The 18,102-nt window shown below is 35.8% G+C and overlaps 1 protein-coding gene across 8 annotated transcripts in view; it reads right to left on the reverse strand.

Annotated features, from left to right (window-relative positions):
- Nucleotides 1–18,102, reverse strand: part of NBEA (neurobeachin) — a 672,061-nt gene that overhangs the window by 469,993 nt on the left and 183,966 nt on the right. For all 8 annotated transcript variants that reach the window (XR_015138069.1, XM_086329378.1, XM_086329374.1 and 5 more), the window contains one exon: nucleotides 15,956–16,048. Coding sequence is in view for 7 of the 8 variants with exons in the window: in XM_086329378.1 (XP_086185504.1) it covers nucleotides 15,956–16,048 (93 nt within the window). In the remaining variant the exon portion in view is untranslated. The remainder of the gene's footprint in view (nucleotides 1–15,955; nucleotides 16,049–18,102) is intronic.

Genomic DNA, 18,102 nt, shown 5'->3' on the forward strand with positions numbered 1-18,102 from the left:
TTCACTTAGTATAGAGCCCTCAAGATCCATCCAAGTTGTGCCACATGACAGGATAGCCTTATTTTTATGCCTGGGTAATATTCCACTTAAAAAAGCAGGGAAATCTACAGCCTAGCTGTCCACATTTTCTTTGTCTATTCACCCACAGATGAACATTTAGGCTGTTTCCATGTCCTGGCTATTTGCAAATAATGCTGTAATGAACATGAGGGTACAGAAATCTCTTTGAGATCCTGATTTTAATCCCATTGTATATAGACTCCCAGAAGTGACATCATTGGACCATACAATAGTTCTACTTTTAATTTTTTGAAGAATCTCCATAATGTTTTCCATAGTGGATGCACTGATTTATATTCACACCAACAGTGCACATGGACTGTTTTATTTGTGTCTCTTACCTTTTTGATAACAGTCATTCTAACAGGTATGGCTTAGATTTGCATTAGGGATACTAAGCACATGTTCCTGTACCTGTTGTAGGTCTTCCTTGGGAAAATGTGTATTCACATCTTCTATTTCTAAATTGGGTTGTTTGCTCCTAAGTTTATCAAGTCTTTATATATTTTATATATTAATATCTTATCAGTGATATGATTTGCATATATTTCTCCCATTCAGTAGGTTTCTTTTTCATATTGTTGATTTTCCATTGCTGGACAGAAATTTTTTAGATTGATATAACTGATTATTTTTGCTTTTGTTGTCAAATCCATAAAACCACTGCCAAGACTGACGTCAAAGAGCTTACCTCCTATGTTTTTTGGTGTAATGCTCAAGTCTTTAATTCATTTTGAGTTATTTTTTATTTTTTGAGATAATTTTTATCTAATGCATAAGACAGAATTCCAGTTTCATCCTTTGGCATTTGGTTGTCCAGTTTTCATGAATCTCCGCCCATAGTTCATCAGGAACTCTATCAAATCTAGTCCCGTTAATCTATTTCTCACTTTCACTGTATAATCATAAGGGATTTGATTTAGGTCATAACTGAATGGTCTAGTAGTTTTCCCTACTTTCTTCAATTTAAGTCTGAATTTGGCAATAAGGAGTTCATGATCTGAGCCACAGTCAGCTTCCAGTCTTGTTTTTGCTGACTGTATAGAGCTTCTCCAACTCTGGCTGCAAAGAATATAATCAATCTGATTTCAGTGTTGGCCATTTGGTGATGTCCATGTGTAGAGGCTTCTCTTGTGTTGCTGGAAGAGGGTGTTGATCAAGACTATGCCCAAGAAAAAGAAAGGCAAAAAATCAAAATGGCTGTCTGAGGAGGCCTTACAAATAGCTGTGAAAAGTGAAAAGCAAAGGAGAAAAGGAAAGATATAACCATTTGAATGTAGAGTTCCAAAGAATAGCAAAGAGAGATAAGAAAGCATTCCTCAGTGATCAGTGCAAAGAAATAGAGGAAAACAATAGAAGGGAAAGACTAGAGATCTCTTCAAGAAAATTAGAGATACCAAGGGAACATTTCATGCAAAGATGGGCTCAATTAAAGACAAATACGGTATGGACCTAACAGAAGCAGAAGATATTAAGAAGAGGTGGCAAGAATACACAGAAGAACTGTACAAGAAAGATCTTCACGACCAAGATAATCAAGATGGTGTGATCACTCACCTAGAGCCAGATATCCTGGAATGAGAAGTCAAGTGGGCTTTAGGAAGCATCACTATGAACAAAGCTAGTGGAGGTGATGGAATTCCAGTTGAGCTATTTCAAATCCTAAAAGATGATGTTGTGAAAGTGCTGCATTCCATATGCCAGCAAATTTGGAAAACTCAGCAGTGGCCACAGGACTGGAAAAGGTCAGTTTTCATTCCAATGCCAAAGAAAGGCAATGCCAAAGAATGCTCAAACTACTGCACAATTGCACTCATCTCACACGACAGTAAAATAGTGCTAAAATTTCTCGAAGTCAGGCTTCAGCAATACGTGAACCATGAACTTCCAGATGTTCAAGGTGGTTTTAGAAAAGGCAGAGGAACCAGAGATCAAATTGCCAACATCCGCTGGATCATGGAAAAAGGAAGAGAGTTCCAGAAAAACATCTATTTCTGCTTTATTGACTATGCCAAAGCCTTTGACTGTGTGGATCACAATAAACTGTGGAAAATTCTGAAAGAGATGGGGATACCAGACCACCTGACCTGCCTCTTGAGAAATCTGTATGCAGGTAAAGAAGCAACAGTTAGAACTGGATGTGGAACAACGGACTGGTTCCAAAGAGGAAAAGGAGTACGTCAAGGCTGTATATTGTTACCCCACTTATTTAACTTCTATGCAGAGTACATCATGAGCAACACCGTGCTGGATGAAGCACAAGCTGAATCAAGATTGCCAGGAGAAATAATAACCTCAGATATGCAGATGACACCCTTATGGCAGAAAGTGAAGAACTAAAGAGCCTCTTAATGAAAGTGAAAGAGGAGAATGAAAAAGTTGGCTTAAAACTCAACATTCAGAAAACTAAGATCATGGCATCTGGTCCCATCACTTCATGGCAAATAGATGGGGGAACAGTGGCAACAGTGCCTTACTTTATTTTTTGGGGGGGTCCAAAATCACTGCAGATGGTGACTGCAGCCATGAAATTAAAAGACATCTACTCCTTGGAAGGAAAGTTATGACCAACCTAGACAGCATATTCATAAGAGACATTACTTTGCCAACAAAAGTCTGTCTAGTCAAGGATCCAGTTTTTCCAGTAGTCATGTATGGATCTAAGAGTTGGACTATAAAGAAAGCTGAGTGCCAAAGAATTGATGCTTTTGAACTGTGGTGTTAGAGAAGACTCTTGAGAGTCCCTTGGACTTCAAGGAGATGAAACCAGTCCATTCTGAAGGAGATCAGTCCTGAATATTCATTGGAAGGACTGATGTTGAAGCTGAAACTCCAATACTTTGGCCACCTGATGCAAAGAGTTGACTTACTTGAAAAGACTCTGAGGCTGGGAAAGATGGGAAGAAGGCAGGAGGAGAAGGGGATGACAGAGGATGAGATGCTTGGATGGCATCACCAACTCAATGGACATGCGTTTGAGTAAACTCCGGGAGTTGCTGATGGACAGGGAGGCCTGGCATGCTGCAGTCCACGGGGTCGCAAAGAGTCATTCACAACTAAGCGACTGAACTGAACTGAACATGGTCCAGTTTTCCCATCATTTACACCAGAGATTATTTTTTCCTCGTTGTTATGTCTTGGCTCCTTTGTCAAGAAGTACTGGTGATGTATGTCAGCTGTATTTCTGGACTATTTTGTTCCTTTGATTCATGTGTCTGTTTTTATGCTAAGACTATACGGTTTTGAATCAGAGAAGGCAATGGCACCCCACTCCAGTACTCTTGCTTGGAAAATCCCATGGACGGAGGAGCCTGGTAGGCTGTAAACCATGGGGTCGCTAAGAGTTGGACACGACTGAGCGACTTCACTTTCACTTTTCACTTTCATGCATTGGAGAAGGAAATGGCAACCCACTCCAGTGTTCTTGCCTGGAGAATCCCAGGGACGGGGGAGCCTGGTGGGCTGCCATCTATGGGGTCGCACAGAGTCGGACACGACTGAAGTGACTTAGCATAGCATACGGTTTTGAAAACTGTAAGTTTGGATTATAATCTAAAATCAGGAAATGTGATGCCTTCAGCTTCGCTCTTTCCCAAGAGTGCTTCAGTTATTCAGTGTCTTCTGTGGTTCCATAAACATTTTAGAATTGTTTGTCTATATCTGTAAGGAAATGCCATTGTCATTTTGATAGCAATTGCATTCAATCTGTAGATCACTTTGGGTAGTATGGGCATTTTAACAAAATTCATTCTTCCAAACCATGAGCATGTATATCTTTACCTTTGTCTGTGTCTTCAACTTTTTTTTTTTTTTTCCTTATCAATGTCATAGTTTTCAGTATACAGATCTTTCCATTTCCTTGGTTAAACTTATCCTTAGGTATTTTATTCTATGAAATCTTTCATTCTTTCTATACACACTTAACCTCCTTTCCTATTTGTCATCTTTGTTTCTAGGTGCTCCTTATACATATTTCTTCTAGTTCACCAATTCTTTCTTTTTCTTTAATTTTATTTTATTTAACTTTACAATATTGTATTGGTTTTGCCATATATCAAAATGAATCTGCCACAGGTATACATGTGTTCCCCATCCTGAACCCTTCTCCCACCTCCCTCCTCATACCATCCCTCTGGGTCATCCCAGTGCACCAGCCCCAAGCATCCAGTATTGTGCATCGAACCTCGACTGGTGACTCATTTCATATATGATATTATACATATTTCAATGCCATTCTCCCGAATCATCCCACCCTCTCCCTCTCCCACAGAGTTCAAAAGACTCTTCTATACATCAGTGTCTCTTTTGCTGTCTCGTATACAGGGTTATTGTTACCATCATTCTAAATTCCATATATATGCGTTAGTATACTGTATTGGTGTTTTCTTTCTGGCTTACTTCACTCTGTATAATAGGCTCCAGTTTCATCCACCTCATTAGAACTGATTCAAATGTATTCTTTTTAATGGCTGAGTAATACTCCATTGTGTATATGTACCACTGCTTTCTTATCCATTCATCTGCTGATGGACATCTAGGTTGCTTCCATGTCCTGGCTATTATAAACAGTGCTGCGATGAACAGTGGGGTACACATGTCTCTTTCAATTCTGGTTTCCTCAGAGTGTATGCCCAGCAGTGGGATTGCTGGATCATAAGGCAGTTCTATTTCCAGTTTTTTAAGGAATCTCCACACTGTTCTCCATAGTGGCTGTACTAGTTTGCATTCCCACCAACAGAGTAAGAGGGTTCTCTTTTCTCCACACAGTCTCCAGCAATTATTGCTTGTAGACTTTTGGATCGCAGCCATTCTGACTGGTGTGAAATGGTACCTCATAGTGGTTTTGATTTGCATTTCTCTGATAATGAGTGATGTTGAGCATCTTTTCATGTGTTTGTTAGCCATCTGTATGTCTTCTTTGGAGAAATGTCTATTTAGTTCTTTGGCCCATTTTTTGATTGGGTCGTTTATTTTTCTGGAGTTGAGCTGTAGGAGTTGCTTGTATATTTTTGAGATTAGTTGTTTGTTGCTTCATTTGCTATTATTTTCTCCCATTCTGAAGGCTGTCTTTTCACCTTGCTTATAGTTTCCTTTGTTGTGCAGAAGCTTTTAAGTTTAATTAGGTCCCATTTGTTTATTTTTGCTTTTATTTCCAATATTCTGGGAGGTGGGTCATAGAGGATCCTGCTGTGATGTATGTCGGAGAGTGTTTTGCCTATGTTCTCCTCTAGGAGTTTTATAGTTTCTGGTCTTACGTTTAGATCTTTAACCCATTTTGAGTTTATTTTTGTGTGTGGTGTTAGAAAGTGCTCTAGTTTCATTCTTTTACAAGTGGTTGACCAGTTTTCCCAGCACCACTTGTTAAAGAGATTGTCTTTAATCCATTGTATATTCTTGCCTCCTTTGTCAAAGATAAGGTGTCCATATGTGCGTGGATTTATCTCTGGGCTTTCTATTTTGTTCCATTGATCTATATTTCTGTCTTTGTGCCAGTACCATACTGTCTTGATGACTGTGGCTTTGTAGTAGAGCCTGAAGTCAGGCAGGTTGATTCCTCCAGTTCCATTCTTCTTTCTCAAGATTGCTTTGGCTATTCGAGGTTTTTTGTATTCCATACAAATTGTGAAATAATTTGTTCTACCTCTGTGAAGAATACCATTGGTAGCTTGATAGAGATTGCATTGAATCTATAAATTGCTTTGGGTAGTATACTCATTTTCACTATATTGATTCTTCCAATCCATGAACATGGTATATTTTTCTCCATCTATTAGTGTCCTCTTTGATTTCTTTCACCAGTGTTTTATAGTTTTCTATATATAGGTCTTTAGTTTCTTTAGGTAGATATATTCCCAAGTATTTTGTTCTTTTTGTTGCAATGGTGAATGGAATTGTTTCCTTAATTTCTCTTTCTATTTTCTCATTATTAGTGTATAGGAATGCAAGGGATTTCTGTGTGTTGATTTTATAACCTGCAACTTTACTATAGTCATTGATTAGTTCTAGTAATTTTCTGGTGGAGTCTTTAGGGTTTTCTATGTAGAGGATCATGTCATCTGCAAATAGTGAGAGTTTTACTTCTTCTTTTCCAATTTGGATTCCCTTTATTTCTTTTTCTGCTCTGATTGCTGTGGCCAAAACTTCCAAAACTATGTTGAATAGTAATGGTGAGAGTGGGCACCCTTGTCTTGTTCCTGACTTTAGAGGAAATGCTTTCAATTTTTCACCATTGAGGATAATGTTTGCTGTGGGTTTGTCATATACAGCTTTTATTATGTTGAGGTATGCTCCTTCTATTCCTGCTTTCTGGGGAGTTTTTATCATAAATTCAAATCAATAAAATTAGAAATGAAAATGGAGAGATCACAACAGACAACACAGAAATACAAAGGATCATAAGAGACTACTATCAGCAATTATATGCCAATAAAATGGACAATGTGGAAGAAATGGACAAATTCTTAGAAAATTACAACTTTCCAAAACTCGACCAGGAAGAAATAGAAAATCTTAACAGACCCATCACAAGCATGGAAATTGAAACTGTAATCAGAAATCTTCCAGCAAACAAAAGCCCAGGTCCAGATGGCTTCACAGCTGAATTCTACCAAAAATTTAGAGAAGAGCTAACACCTATCCTACTCAAACTCTTCCAGAAAATTGCAGAGGAAGGTAAACTTCCAAATTCATTCTATGAGGCCACCATCCCCCTAATACCAAAACCTGACAAAGATGCCACAAAAAAAGAAAACTACAGGCCAATATCACTGATGAACACAGATGCCAAAATCCTTAACAAAATTCTAGCAATCAGAATCCAACACATTAAAAAGATCATACACCAAGTGGGCTTTATCCCAGGGATGCAAGGATTCCTCAATATCCACAAATCAATCAATGTAATACACCACATTAACAAATTGAAAAATAAAAACCATATGATTATCTCAATAGATGCAGAGAAAGCCTTTGACAAAATTCAACATCCATTTATGATAAAAACTCTCCAATTCTTTCTTAAGTACATAATCTGTTTAACATGTCCATGGAGTTGTTAAGTTAGTACCTTTTCATTTCCAGAAGTTATTTTTGTTATTTTTTTAAAAGCTAAATAGCTTGTTTCAATATGATCTTGTTTCTTAAGAATTATAACTCCTATTTTGTTTGAAATTCATTTTTGGCATATGAGAAAATGTTCCTTACTTTTGTGTACTGAGCTACACATCTGAAAGGAATTTTGTAATATTTTCCTCAACATTTTAAGTTTTTACTGGTACAAAGTGTTTCAGGGTATCTTTTTTACCCATCTTGTTTCTTCTCCAATTATTCTTAACAGTCCTGGTAAGTCTCCTATGCCTTTATATTTTCTCTCATTTTATGTTTTTGGTCCATGCTTTGAGATCTTCAGTTTACTAATTTGGGTGAATACAGAAAAATAATAATTTAAAGAGGCAGAATGTCACCTTTGGTAGTCTACTTGAATTTCAGATGCACTTACAAGAAATAAAGTTGAAAGATTCCATCAAAGCTTCCACACTAGTTCTATTTCATTGAGTACATAACTTGATTCTCTCTTACCTCTTGTCTCTGTCTTTTATGCCCCTTCAAATGAGTTGTTATCTCCTGTTTTCACAATGTTGCACTCAGATCACCCTGGTGTGAATTTTATATGAAGTCCCTCCCTGAGGTTGTTGTAAGGCAAAGATCCCTCTAAGCACACTGATCTGAAGTATGTAACTTATCATGGTGTAGGTCCTGAAGCCAGCATCCTAGTACTCCAATATCCTTTTACTTACAATATCCATCTACTTTTACAAGTTCTAAGACAAGGAAAAATCATCCCATCATTTCAGGTACCTCTTGCCATTCTGATGGTAACTTACATAGAAGTCAAAGTTAATATGCCTTGGAAGGGGAAGACAGAGGAGAGGAGAGAGAATGGAAGGCAGAGATCACTGAGATCAAGATTTGCTGCTTTTTAGTCTTTAACTTAGGCTACTAACATACTTCATTAGCTGTTTGTCAGTACCACGGGAGAGGAAAAATCCCTCACAGACTGCCATTTTTACTCTACTGGTACCCCAACAGAACATCAAGACTCATTTATACCTATCCAAGTACCTACAAAAGCCAACATTTTGGTAGAAGACAGCCAAGCTTGGAGTTTAGAGTAGATGAGGAGACAGCTTTTTTTTTTTAAATTCTTTTAACTGCTGTATCCCCAAAATCTGCACCAGTACTTTTTACTAACAGACAATAAACTGGACTAATTTCAACTAGTCCAAAAAAGAAAGAAGCAATTATGTTAAACAACTGTCAACATGTAACAGGCACTTGCTAGAATGAAAAACTAACAGACAGCATTTTGATTCATTTAACTACCAATAGTACACTTTTTGGAGAAGGCAATGGCACCCCACTCCAGTACTCTTGCCTGGAAAATCCATGGACAGAGGAGTCTGGTAGGCTGCAGTCCATGGGGTCTCGAAGAGTCGGACGCGACTGAGCGACTTCACTTTCACTTTTCACTTTCATGCATTGGAGAAGGAAATGGCAACCCACTCCAGTGTTCTTGCCTGGAGAATCCCAGGGACGGGGGAGCCTGGTGGGCTGCCGTCTACGGGGTCGCATGGAGTAGGACATGACTGAAGCGACTTAGCAGCAGCAGCAGCAGTATGGTTTTGAGTGAAATTATCTTTTAGAATCATCCAAAAGCTACAGTGTTTGAAATTTAAGACTTTAGACAAACATACTTGGTTGAGAAACTTTTATTTCCACAATAAATATTCAGTAACATGTACTTTAAAAATTTTAAGCTGAAATAGTCATAGTTTTACTATGGTACAACATTGGGCATTTTGATCATCTAGTTGAACCATGTGTCAGAATTCTGTCCTGAGAGTAACTGTAATTAAGCCATTTTCATGAAGAGCCAGTTTGGCTTTCTATTCAAGCACATATCAAAGAGAAGGTTACTCAATTTTCTATGTCTTTTTATTTTGAAAATTCTTAAGATTTATAGAAAAGTTGAAAGGATAGTACAGAGAGGTCCCTTATATTACTTACCCAGCTTTCCAATATGTTAACATACCTAATCATGGTACATATGTCAAAACTAAGAATGAACACAGGTATATTATTAACTACAGACTTTATTTAGATTTCATCATGACTTTTTTTTTTTTTTTTTCCTGTTCAGTATCCAATCCAGAATACCACTGTACATTTAGAACTTCTGGTCTTTAGCAGGTTCCCATCCATTGTGTTTCATGTCTTTCAACAGTTTTGAAGAGTATTGGTCAAGTATTCTGAAGAATGTCGCTCAACTGGGAGGCATATGATGCTTTCTTATAATTAGACTAAGGTTATTTGTTTCTTAGAAGAATACCACAGAGATGAAGTGCCCTTCTCATCATATCGCATCAGGGAACATGCTATCAAAATGACATATGACTGGTGATGTTAATCTTATTCAATAGTGAAAAACTCAATCAGATTCCACTATTTTTTGGAAGTTAGCCAGTAAGTCCACCCCTCACTCAAGGAGAGGGGGTTTAAGTTCCATCGTCAAGCAGTGGGAGTAACTACATTTATTATTTGGAACAGACTTCTCAGTTTTTATGAGAGATGCCAAATCTATCTCTAGTTCAGCTCACAAAGTATATGGGTTATCTCCCAAGCTGTGTCCTAGGTACTTACAGAAATCAAAAACTCAGTAGAGACGACGCCACCTAGACTTCAGTTTAGTTTCAGCCACAGACACAATTCCGCTTCACTATAGAATGATTCCCCCATACACAAATGAGATGCTGACTTTGGGTGGTATCTTATTTTTTAACAGTTTTAAAGATGTCTCTCTTAGGATTTTAGGTATATTAATTACGGCACCTATTTCCTGAAACTAATAGTGTTTTGTTTCAAATCCTGAAATGCTAGTAATGATTAGATTATAGTAAAATCATCCCATTTCTATTTGAATACCACTAGTGTTTCATATTTATATTTGGTGTCAGGTACGTAAGATATCATAAGGAAGAAATATTCTACTTTTATCAAAATAGTTAACTTTTTGTTAACTATTCAAATTAGCATGTAGCAATATGCTGTGAACTCTTTATATTTATTATATAGTATATATTTTAATGATAAAGGTCAATGAGGGAAGCGGTATGATTTTATTCATTCATAGGGATAAAAACTGAGATTCAAAGATGTTTCTGAAACCACTCAGAAAACACACGGCTAAGGTAAGATCCAAACCTAGGCAGTCCAACTTGAGAGCCAATGAACTACGTGTATATTGTTAATCAATTATATCCATTAACCATCAAGTTGTATATGCTTTAAGTGTTTTTTTTCTTTTTACTACTAAATTTAATTTCATAACATTGATAGGAATTATTTAAACTGTGTAGGTGTATTTAAGCCTAGTCCTGCTCCATCATTCTCCAATAGATAACTCATTTTAACTAATCAGTCATTGATTCTACTTAATTAATTCCATTAATAATGTAATTCCTGAAAATTCTTTCAAGATTTTAAAGGCGCTTTTTACATTCAATGTTTGCAGTTTTTTAAACAATTTGTTCCTGAAAAATTGTTTCTATAACTAACATTAATATGATTAAAATATTAACATAATCTATATATACCTTCATTTCTACCAACTCCCCGTTAGAAACCACTGTTCTTGATTTATTTCTTATGAATTCGACTAGACTTTCTCACTGCAAATATAATAAGTACTATGTTCTCATGTTCTCTTTCAACAAAAATAGCGTCTATTAATAATACATATCCATCTTTACTATTTATTTTTAATCTTTTAACAATATAGTTGTTATATCTGTATGTAGAGACTTATCTCATTGGTCTTATAACTACATAGTATTCCATTTAATAAATGAACTATAATTTATTTGTTAACAAATTCCCCCATTAATAGAAATTTAAGATTTCTCCTAACATTTACTATCATAAACAAAGAAAAAATGAATAACTCTGAATAGCTATCATTTCACATGCCTGCAACTGATGAATTGTTAGGTTAAAAAGTACACGTATTTGTAATTTTGACAGATATCAATGAAAATAAACTGCACTCCATATGGGGTTATACTAGTTTATGCTCTAGTTAGCAATATGTGAGATGCTTGCTCTTCCCATGTGTCTTGCTAACAGAGAAGGATGCTGAATTTTGAGATTTCTATCCATCTAATACATGAACAATGTGCTTAGTTTTAGATTATATTTCCCTTACTACAGGTAGAATTGAGCCACCAGGGAAGCCCCAACAGGTAGAATTACATTTTTATATATATATATATATATATATATATATATATATATATATAATATATATTCTACTAGAGGTAGAATTTACCTCCTTTCAAATACAGTTGTGCCACATGTATTTGCCTCTATAAATTGTTCACTTACATACATCCTTGCCTATTCTTCTACTGGGTTGTCTTACCAATTTCTAGAGAAAGCTCATCATGCAAGATTCTTTTAACTTCCTCAGTTTCTATACTAATTAAGAAAATTATCACTGATTTTGTACATTCATTACATTTGCCCTTTCTTCAGTTGCTTAGCGGTTAGCTAGCCATTTTTATTACAATTTTTAAAAAATCAGATTTTAAATGATTATCTGTCTTTTAAATCTTTAATTCCTACTTTCTAATTTATTATTTCCATTTATTGTAATTCCTTATCTAATGTTTATGCTTTAATTCTTTTATTCTGTATTTCTTTTCTATTGTTTCACAGCTATGATATTCCTCTAAGTACTTCTTTGCTGCTGCTGCTAAGTTGCTTCAGTCGTGTCCAACTCTGTGCAACCCTATAGACGCAGCCCACCAGGCTCCTCTGACCCGAGGATTCTCCAGGCAAGAATACCGGAGTAGTTTGCCATTTCCTTCTCCAATGCATGCATGCATGCTAAGTCACTTCAGTTGTGTCCAACTCTGTGCGACCCTATGGACAGCAGCCCTCCAGGCTCCTCTGTCTACAGGATTCTCCAGGCAAGAATACTGGAGTGGGTTGCCAGTTCCTTCTCCCAAGCACTTCTTTAGCTGTATTCAATGGGGTTTTGAAGTTGTTTTCTAAAAATTCTGCAATTTCAGTGTACTTTCTCTTTGACACAAAAGTTGTTTAATAAATTTTAAATGTCTAGGAAGAAGAAACTTTATTTTTTAAATTTTATTCCTATTTTCAATTTTGTTGCATTTTAACAAGAAAATCTTGACCGTTTTGTCTCTCTGTTTTGGATTTTTTTCTTTGACCCTACTACACCCTACCATGTCCAGCCTCCCTGGTGGTTCAGATGGTAAAGAATCTGCCTGCAATGCAGGAGACCCAGGTTTGATCCTTGGGTTGGGAAGATCCCTGGAAAAGGGATGGCAACACACTCCAGTATTCTTGCCTGGAGAACTGCATGGACAGAGGAGCCTGGCTGACTACAGTCGATGGGGTGGCAAAGAGTCAGACATGACCGAGAGACTAATACTTTCACTTTCACACCAAGTCAAATTTTCATTCATGTTCCATAAGCACTTGGGAGTTACAGTCTTTATTAATGTGGTACCTACTGACTTCAAGCTATATTAATCAGATTTACTTTACTATTTATATTCCTCTCCCTTTTGCCTTTTTATGGGCTGGGGTGAATTAGAGTTTGTTTCAATGTTTTAAATTATTAGTGATTATTTCTCCTGTAATTTCTGTTTCATTAAAGTTTCAACCTTTAATATTATAAAGTATCTTTGTTTATGTTGTTTATTGCTTTTTGGCTTGAATTCTAACTTGTCCAATAATAAGACCATGATTCCTGATTTTTTTCATTTGTATTTATGTATTACAGTTTTGGGTTTCCCAGGTGGCACTAGTGGTAAAGAACATGCCACCAAAGCAAGAGACTTTAAGATATGTGGATTTGATTCCTAGATAGGAAGATCCCCTGGAAGATGGCATGGCAACCCACACCTTAATTCTTGCCTAGACTCTCATGGTCAGAGGAGCCTGGTGGGCTATGGTCCATGGGGTCACAAAGAGTCGGACACAACTGAAAGGAGTTAGCATGCATATGTCACGTTTTATGCTTCTTGAATTTTATAGATTTTTAAAAATCATCCATTATATGCATTGTTCTCAGTTTTATTTATACAGTATTTTTTAATATATTGACAGCGTTACAGTTTTCTTTTTTTCATCTTTTCTTTTTCTTGGCTGCATGGCATTTGGGAGCTCAAGTTTCCCAACGAGGGACCAAACCTATGCCCCCTGCATTGGAAGCACAGGGTCTTAACCACTGGACTACCAGGGAAGTCTTGATGAGCATTACAGTTTTAACTGTTCATCTTTGTTGTTATAAAGGAATAAGAGGTCCTTTATGTGTAGGCAGTTCATGTATTTCCCAATGATGGGCAATGATAAAATCTCCATATTTACTCAAATTTTCCTCTCTCCTAAAGCATCAAATTTTATTCAATAGGCCTACATTTTTATTGTCAGCTTACATGGATATCCTTTGATTCTTTGAACTTTGTCTAGTTTCCTCCTTTCCCTAGCTCTTTCTCAATTCATTATAACAATAGAATTTCTACCTTATTAGGGCATACAAAAAGGAGATACCGGTCTGTTATTTGTTTTAGTCTTAGTTTTACTATTAAATTAATTCAGTGTTCATCAAGAGTACTTGGCTGTAGTCTGTCCAGTCAGTCCTAATTGGCTGAACTTAACCCCTAGTAATTTTCTCAAGAATTATTCAGAAAAACAGTTCCTTACATGATTAAAAATTGTTTGGCAGCACACTTTTATGTAAAGGATACTTTGGTTTCCATTTTCTTGAGTACTTGACAGTTACTGCTTTACATTTTCTACTGATGGTTGTCGTAGACAAGCTGAAGCCCAGAGTAACTTTTTTTCCCTTTAACTTGTGAATGTTGAAAAAAGGACTTATAAAAATTATATTTAAATCCAATAGTATACTTTTCTACAGACCATTTCAAGAAAAATGTTCTTGGTACACAGCATATACCCTTTAATACGGATGGCAAGATCTATATTAGAAGCTCACTGAATTATAGGTTTAAAAACACTTGTTTAGTTACATTGTTCTGCTTTTCTTATTTGGAAACTCTATTTACGCTGTTTATGTTTTTGGAATTTCTATGTCTTCTGTATGGATCATTTCCTCTTTAATCCTTCTGAACTCTTTTATATTCATCCATATAATGCGCATCCATATATTCCATGCACATTATTTGCTTTGTTTTCATTTTTATCTTCCGTGTACCTTACTGTGCTATCCACAGAGTTTCTCTTCCTTGAGCATCTTCCAATTTCATTTTTGTGTGAGAGTTTTTCCTTCCAATTTGTTTGAAATTTTTGTTAGCTCATGATTCAACATTTCAAAGTTATTCCATCATTTCTTCTAACTTCGTAAATTTCTGCTTTGGAGCTTCCCTTTCTCACAAGAAATTCTTTCTTACTTTTTAAACTTACAGTAAAAATTTTAACTATATTTATTGTGTACTTCATGGCAATATTTTCCAGTGACTATTCTTCATGTACTGGTTAGTTCTGCTTATCGTTTCCACATTTCTATGTTTTAAAATGTGTGTTTCTTGACAATTTTTAAGAGCTTGCATAGAGGGAAGAAGCCTTTATTAATTATTCCCAATCAATTTCCTATTCTTAACCAAAGTTAAATGCTGCTAAGCTGCTAAGTCACTTCAGTCGTGTCTGACTCTGTGCGATCCCATAGACGGCAACCCACCAGGCTCCCCCGTCCCTGGGATTCTCCAGGCAAGAACACTGGAGTGGGTTGCCATTTCCTTCTCCAATGCATGAAAGTGAAAAGTGAAAGTGAAGTCGCTCAGTCGTGTCCGACTCTTCGCGACCCCATGGACTGCAGCCTACCAGGCTCCTCCGTCCATGGGATTTTCCAGGCAAGAGTACTGGAGTGGGGTGCCATGAGCCATATCTCTTGAAGTTAAAACTGAATATGCTCTCACTCCTGGTATTCTATCACCTAGTAAACTTACAGTTCCTCAAGAACACATTACTCTTTTCTACAATCCTGGCTTTGTTGAACTATTCTCTAGATCTATAATATCACCATTCTCTCTTAACTATTGATTTGGTACCAAAATGAAAATAATATTTACTTTTCTAGATTATTTAGCATGTTAGACATGTTTTATCTGAATGGTGTGAAATTTTCATTAGTATTATTGATCACTCTCCACAGTTCAAAATACCAAAAAAAAAAATTAGCAATTCAAAAATTCTGAGAGGAATCCTATCCATCGTTGCTAAATGGCAGTATTTGGGCTCATTTGTATATAAAATGGACTTATACAAGACTATTCATGCACAGGACAACATAGTATGAAAAACATTCATTATTATCAGCAAGTGATTTTTGTTTATTTTTTTCTCAGCAAATGATTTTTAAAAGTGTCTAAACTCTGGACTTTGGGGAAAAAAGGAATATTGTAGGATCTTCAGATCACAATAAGCCTCAAAATTAGAAAATAATACAAACAGATATTAAATATTGACTTAGCTGTCAGCAAAACCTCAATATACATATTTGCCTGTGTCAAGAAAGCTTTCATTGAAAGCATATCCCCATGTCCTTTATTTTATTTGATGAAATATGTTACATTATCTTTAAAAGCATGCAACAGGAATAAAGTAAATTACTTAAATTACTTAACAGTGAGAAACTGTTAAAAAAAATTCTTTTATAAAATGTTTTTCTTTTTACCGTAAGAAGTTATTTTCATTGTAACATCATTCCAATCAAATTTACGTGCTACTAAACCAGTAAAAACACAATTTCAGTAGATACTTCTATAATTCATTATGAAAAACATCAACTTACTTGTGACCTAAATGCTTCAGAAAATATCCCAGAACCTTCAGAGCTTGAACCCAAATACTTTCACTTTTAGAGGCCAATAATTTGTAGATTACCCTAAAATATATAGAAATAAATGATCTTTTGAGCACATTTGAATATTAAAAATATAAGCACTGTATACTTTACAAGGAAATTATAAATGTATAAAACATAAAATATCTCAGAATTTTAAATTCTTTGAAAAAATTTGAAAACTAGCATATTAGTTTTCTTTATATTTGAACTTCAAATACATACTCAAAAGGACAAAGCAATTGGTTGTTCATAAGTAATGCCTCCCAGCACATAGAATATAATTTTCAATATTAAGACTCATGCTCAGTTAAGCCACATTTCTTCTTCTATTAGAATTTCCCCTAACATTTGTACTTAATGACCTTTTTTCCTGGTTATGGCTAATTGGACCACGGGAGTACATACCTGCTCAATTTTTCTTTTCTGAAAATTTGGAATAAGTTCTGAGAAACAATAGCTAATCTTTGTTGGGCTCTTGAATTAGGAAATGATTTAGAACAGAAACGGTAGGACAGCCTTGCTCTGTTCACAAAGGTGAGTCTATATACAGAAGAATAAAGCAGCTATATAGGAAGTAGCAGAAAAAGCAAACTTGTTTCCTCAAAGAGTTTCAATTCTTGGTTCCTACGCAAATGTGTTGTACAACAAACTAACATATGACCTAACTTACAATCCCTTCAAATAATATTTATATGTACTTCAGAAATTTTATCTCATTTTTTTCCAAAAAATAATTTTTTTTTCCTGTAAGGTGTGTGGATACTTAGTTGCTCAGTTCTCTCCGATCTGTTTGCAAAGTATAATTTTCCTATCATTTCAGGGACAGTAACAGAGAAAAACAAATAATTGAAAGTTAATAACATCTATTTTAAATTGTTTAACAGTAGCTTATACTATTAAAAACAAAATAATATATTGTTGATAATACTATCTTATTACTCTACTGAAGAATAGATGATGAGAAGAGTGATTACTTCCTTCAGAAGATAGTTTTTTAGAAAAGCCTCAAGTTATTAGCATTAGTCACTCAGTTGTGTCCGACTCTTTGTGACCCCATGGACTGCCTGCCAGGTTCCTCTGTCCATAGGATTCTCCAGGCAATAATACTGGAGTGGGTTGCCACTCCAGTTCTTGCCATTCAAGTTCTTAAATGAATGTAAATTTACACTGAAATATACTTTCAGAATTATTAAGGACCAATATCAGTAATGAAAAAAAAAAAAAAAGACAAGTATGAGAACCGAAAAGTTATTATTTTGTCATTGATGTTTTAGTCACTAAGTCGTGTCGAATTCTTTTGTGACCCCATGGACTATATGCAGCCTGCCATAAGATTTCACAGAAAAGAACACGGGAGTGAGTTGGCACTTCCTACTTCAGGGATCTTTCTGACTCAGGGATCGAACCTGCCTCAGATGCACTGGCAGGTGGATTCTTTACCACTGAGTCAACTGGAAAGCCCATAGAAAAGTTATACATTTCAAAAAAAGAGAAATATTCAGGGAATCATAAAAAGAACATTCAATAGCAAAAATAATCTTGAAAACAAAAGTAAAACCTCACAGCATAAAAATGTGACTCTACTCAAACATGTTATCAGAAACTCCACAGAATTCCTATTCTCTAGGAATAACTTTGAGTTTAAGGGATAAAAAGGTATAAATACATCTGAGATCAACAGAAATTATGATTTAACATTTGAAACATGAAAGATCTAAGGCCATCAGACATCTATGCTACATAGGATTTTTTTTACAACCAAGTACTTATTTAAAAAATAATATGAAGAATGAATAGGAAATTTACCAACGATTCAGTTAATGACCGTTTACTTACAATATAATCTGATAGGTGAATTCTAGTTAATTTGCTTTAGCCTACTATATTCAGCCAGAAAATGATGTAAAAAAGAAACTGTCTACAATGGCACCCCACTCCAGTACTCTTGCTTGGAAAATCCCATGGACGGAGGAGCCTGTTAGGCTGCAATCCATGGGGTCGCTAGGAGTCGGACACGACTGAGCGACTTCACTTTCACTTTTCACTTTCATGCATTGGAGAAGGAAATGGCAACCCACTCTAGTGTTCTTGCC

This window comes from Bos grunniens, chromosome 12 (genome assembly GCF_055505025.1).
Source record: "Bos grunniens cultivar Pamir isolate PY7600 chromosome 12, Bosgru_T2T1.0, whole genome shotgun sequence".
Classification (NCBI taxonomy): Eukaryota; Metazoa; Chordata; class Mammalia; order Artiodactyla; family Bovidae; genus Bos; species Bos grunniens.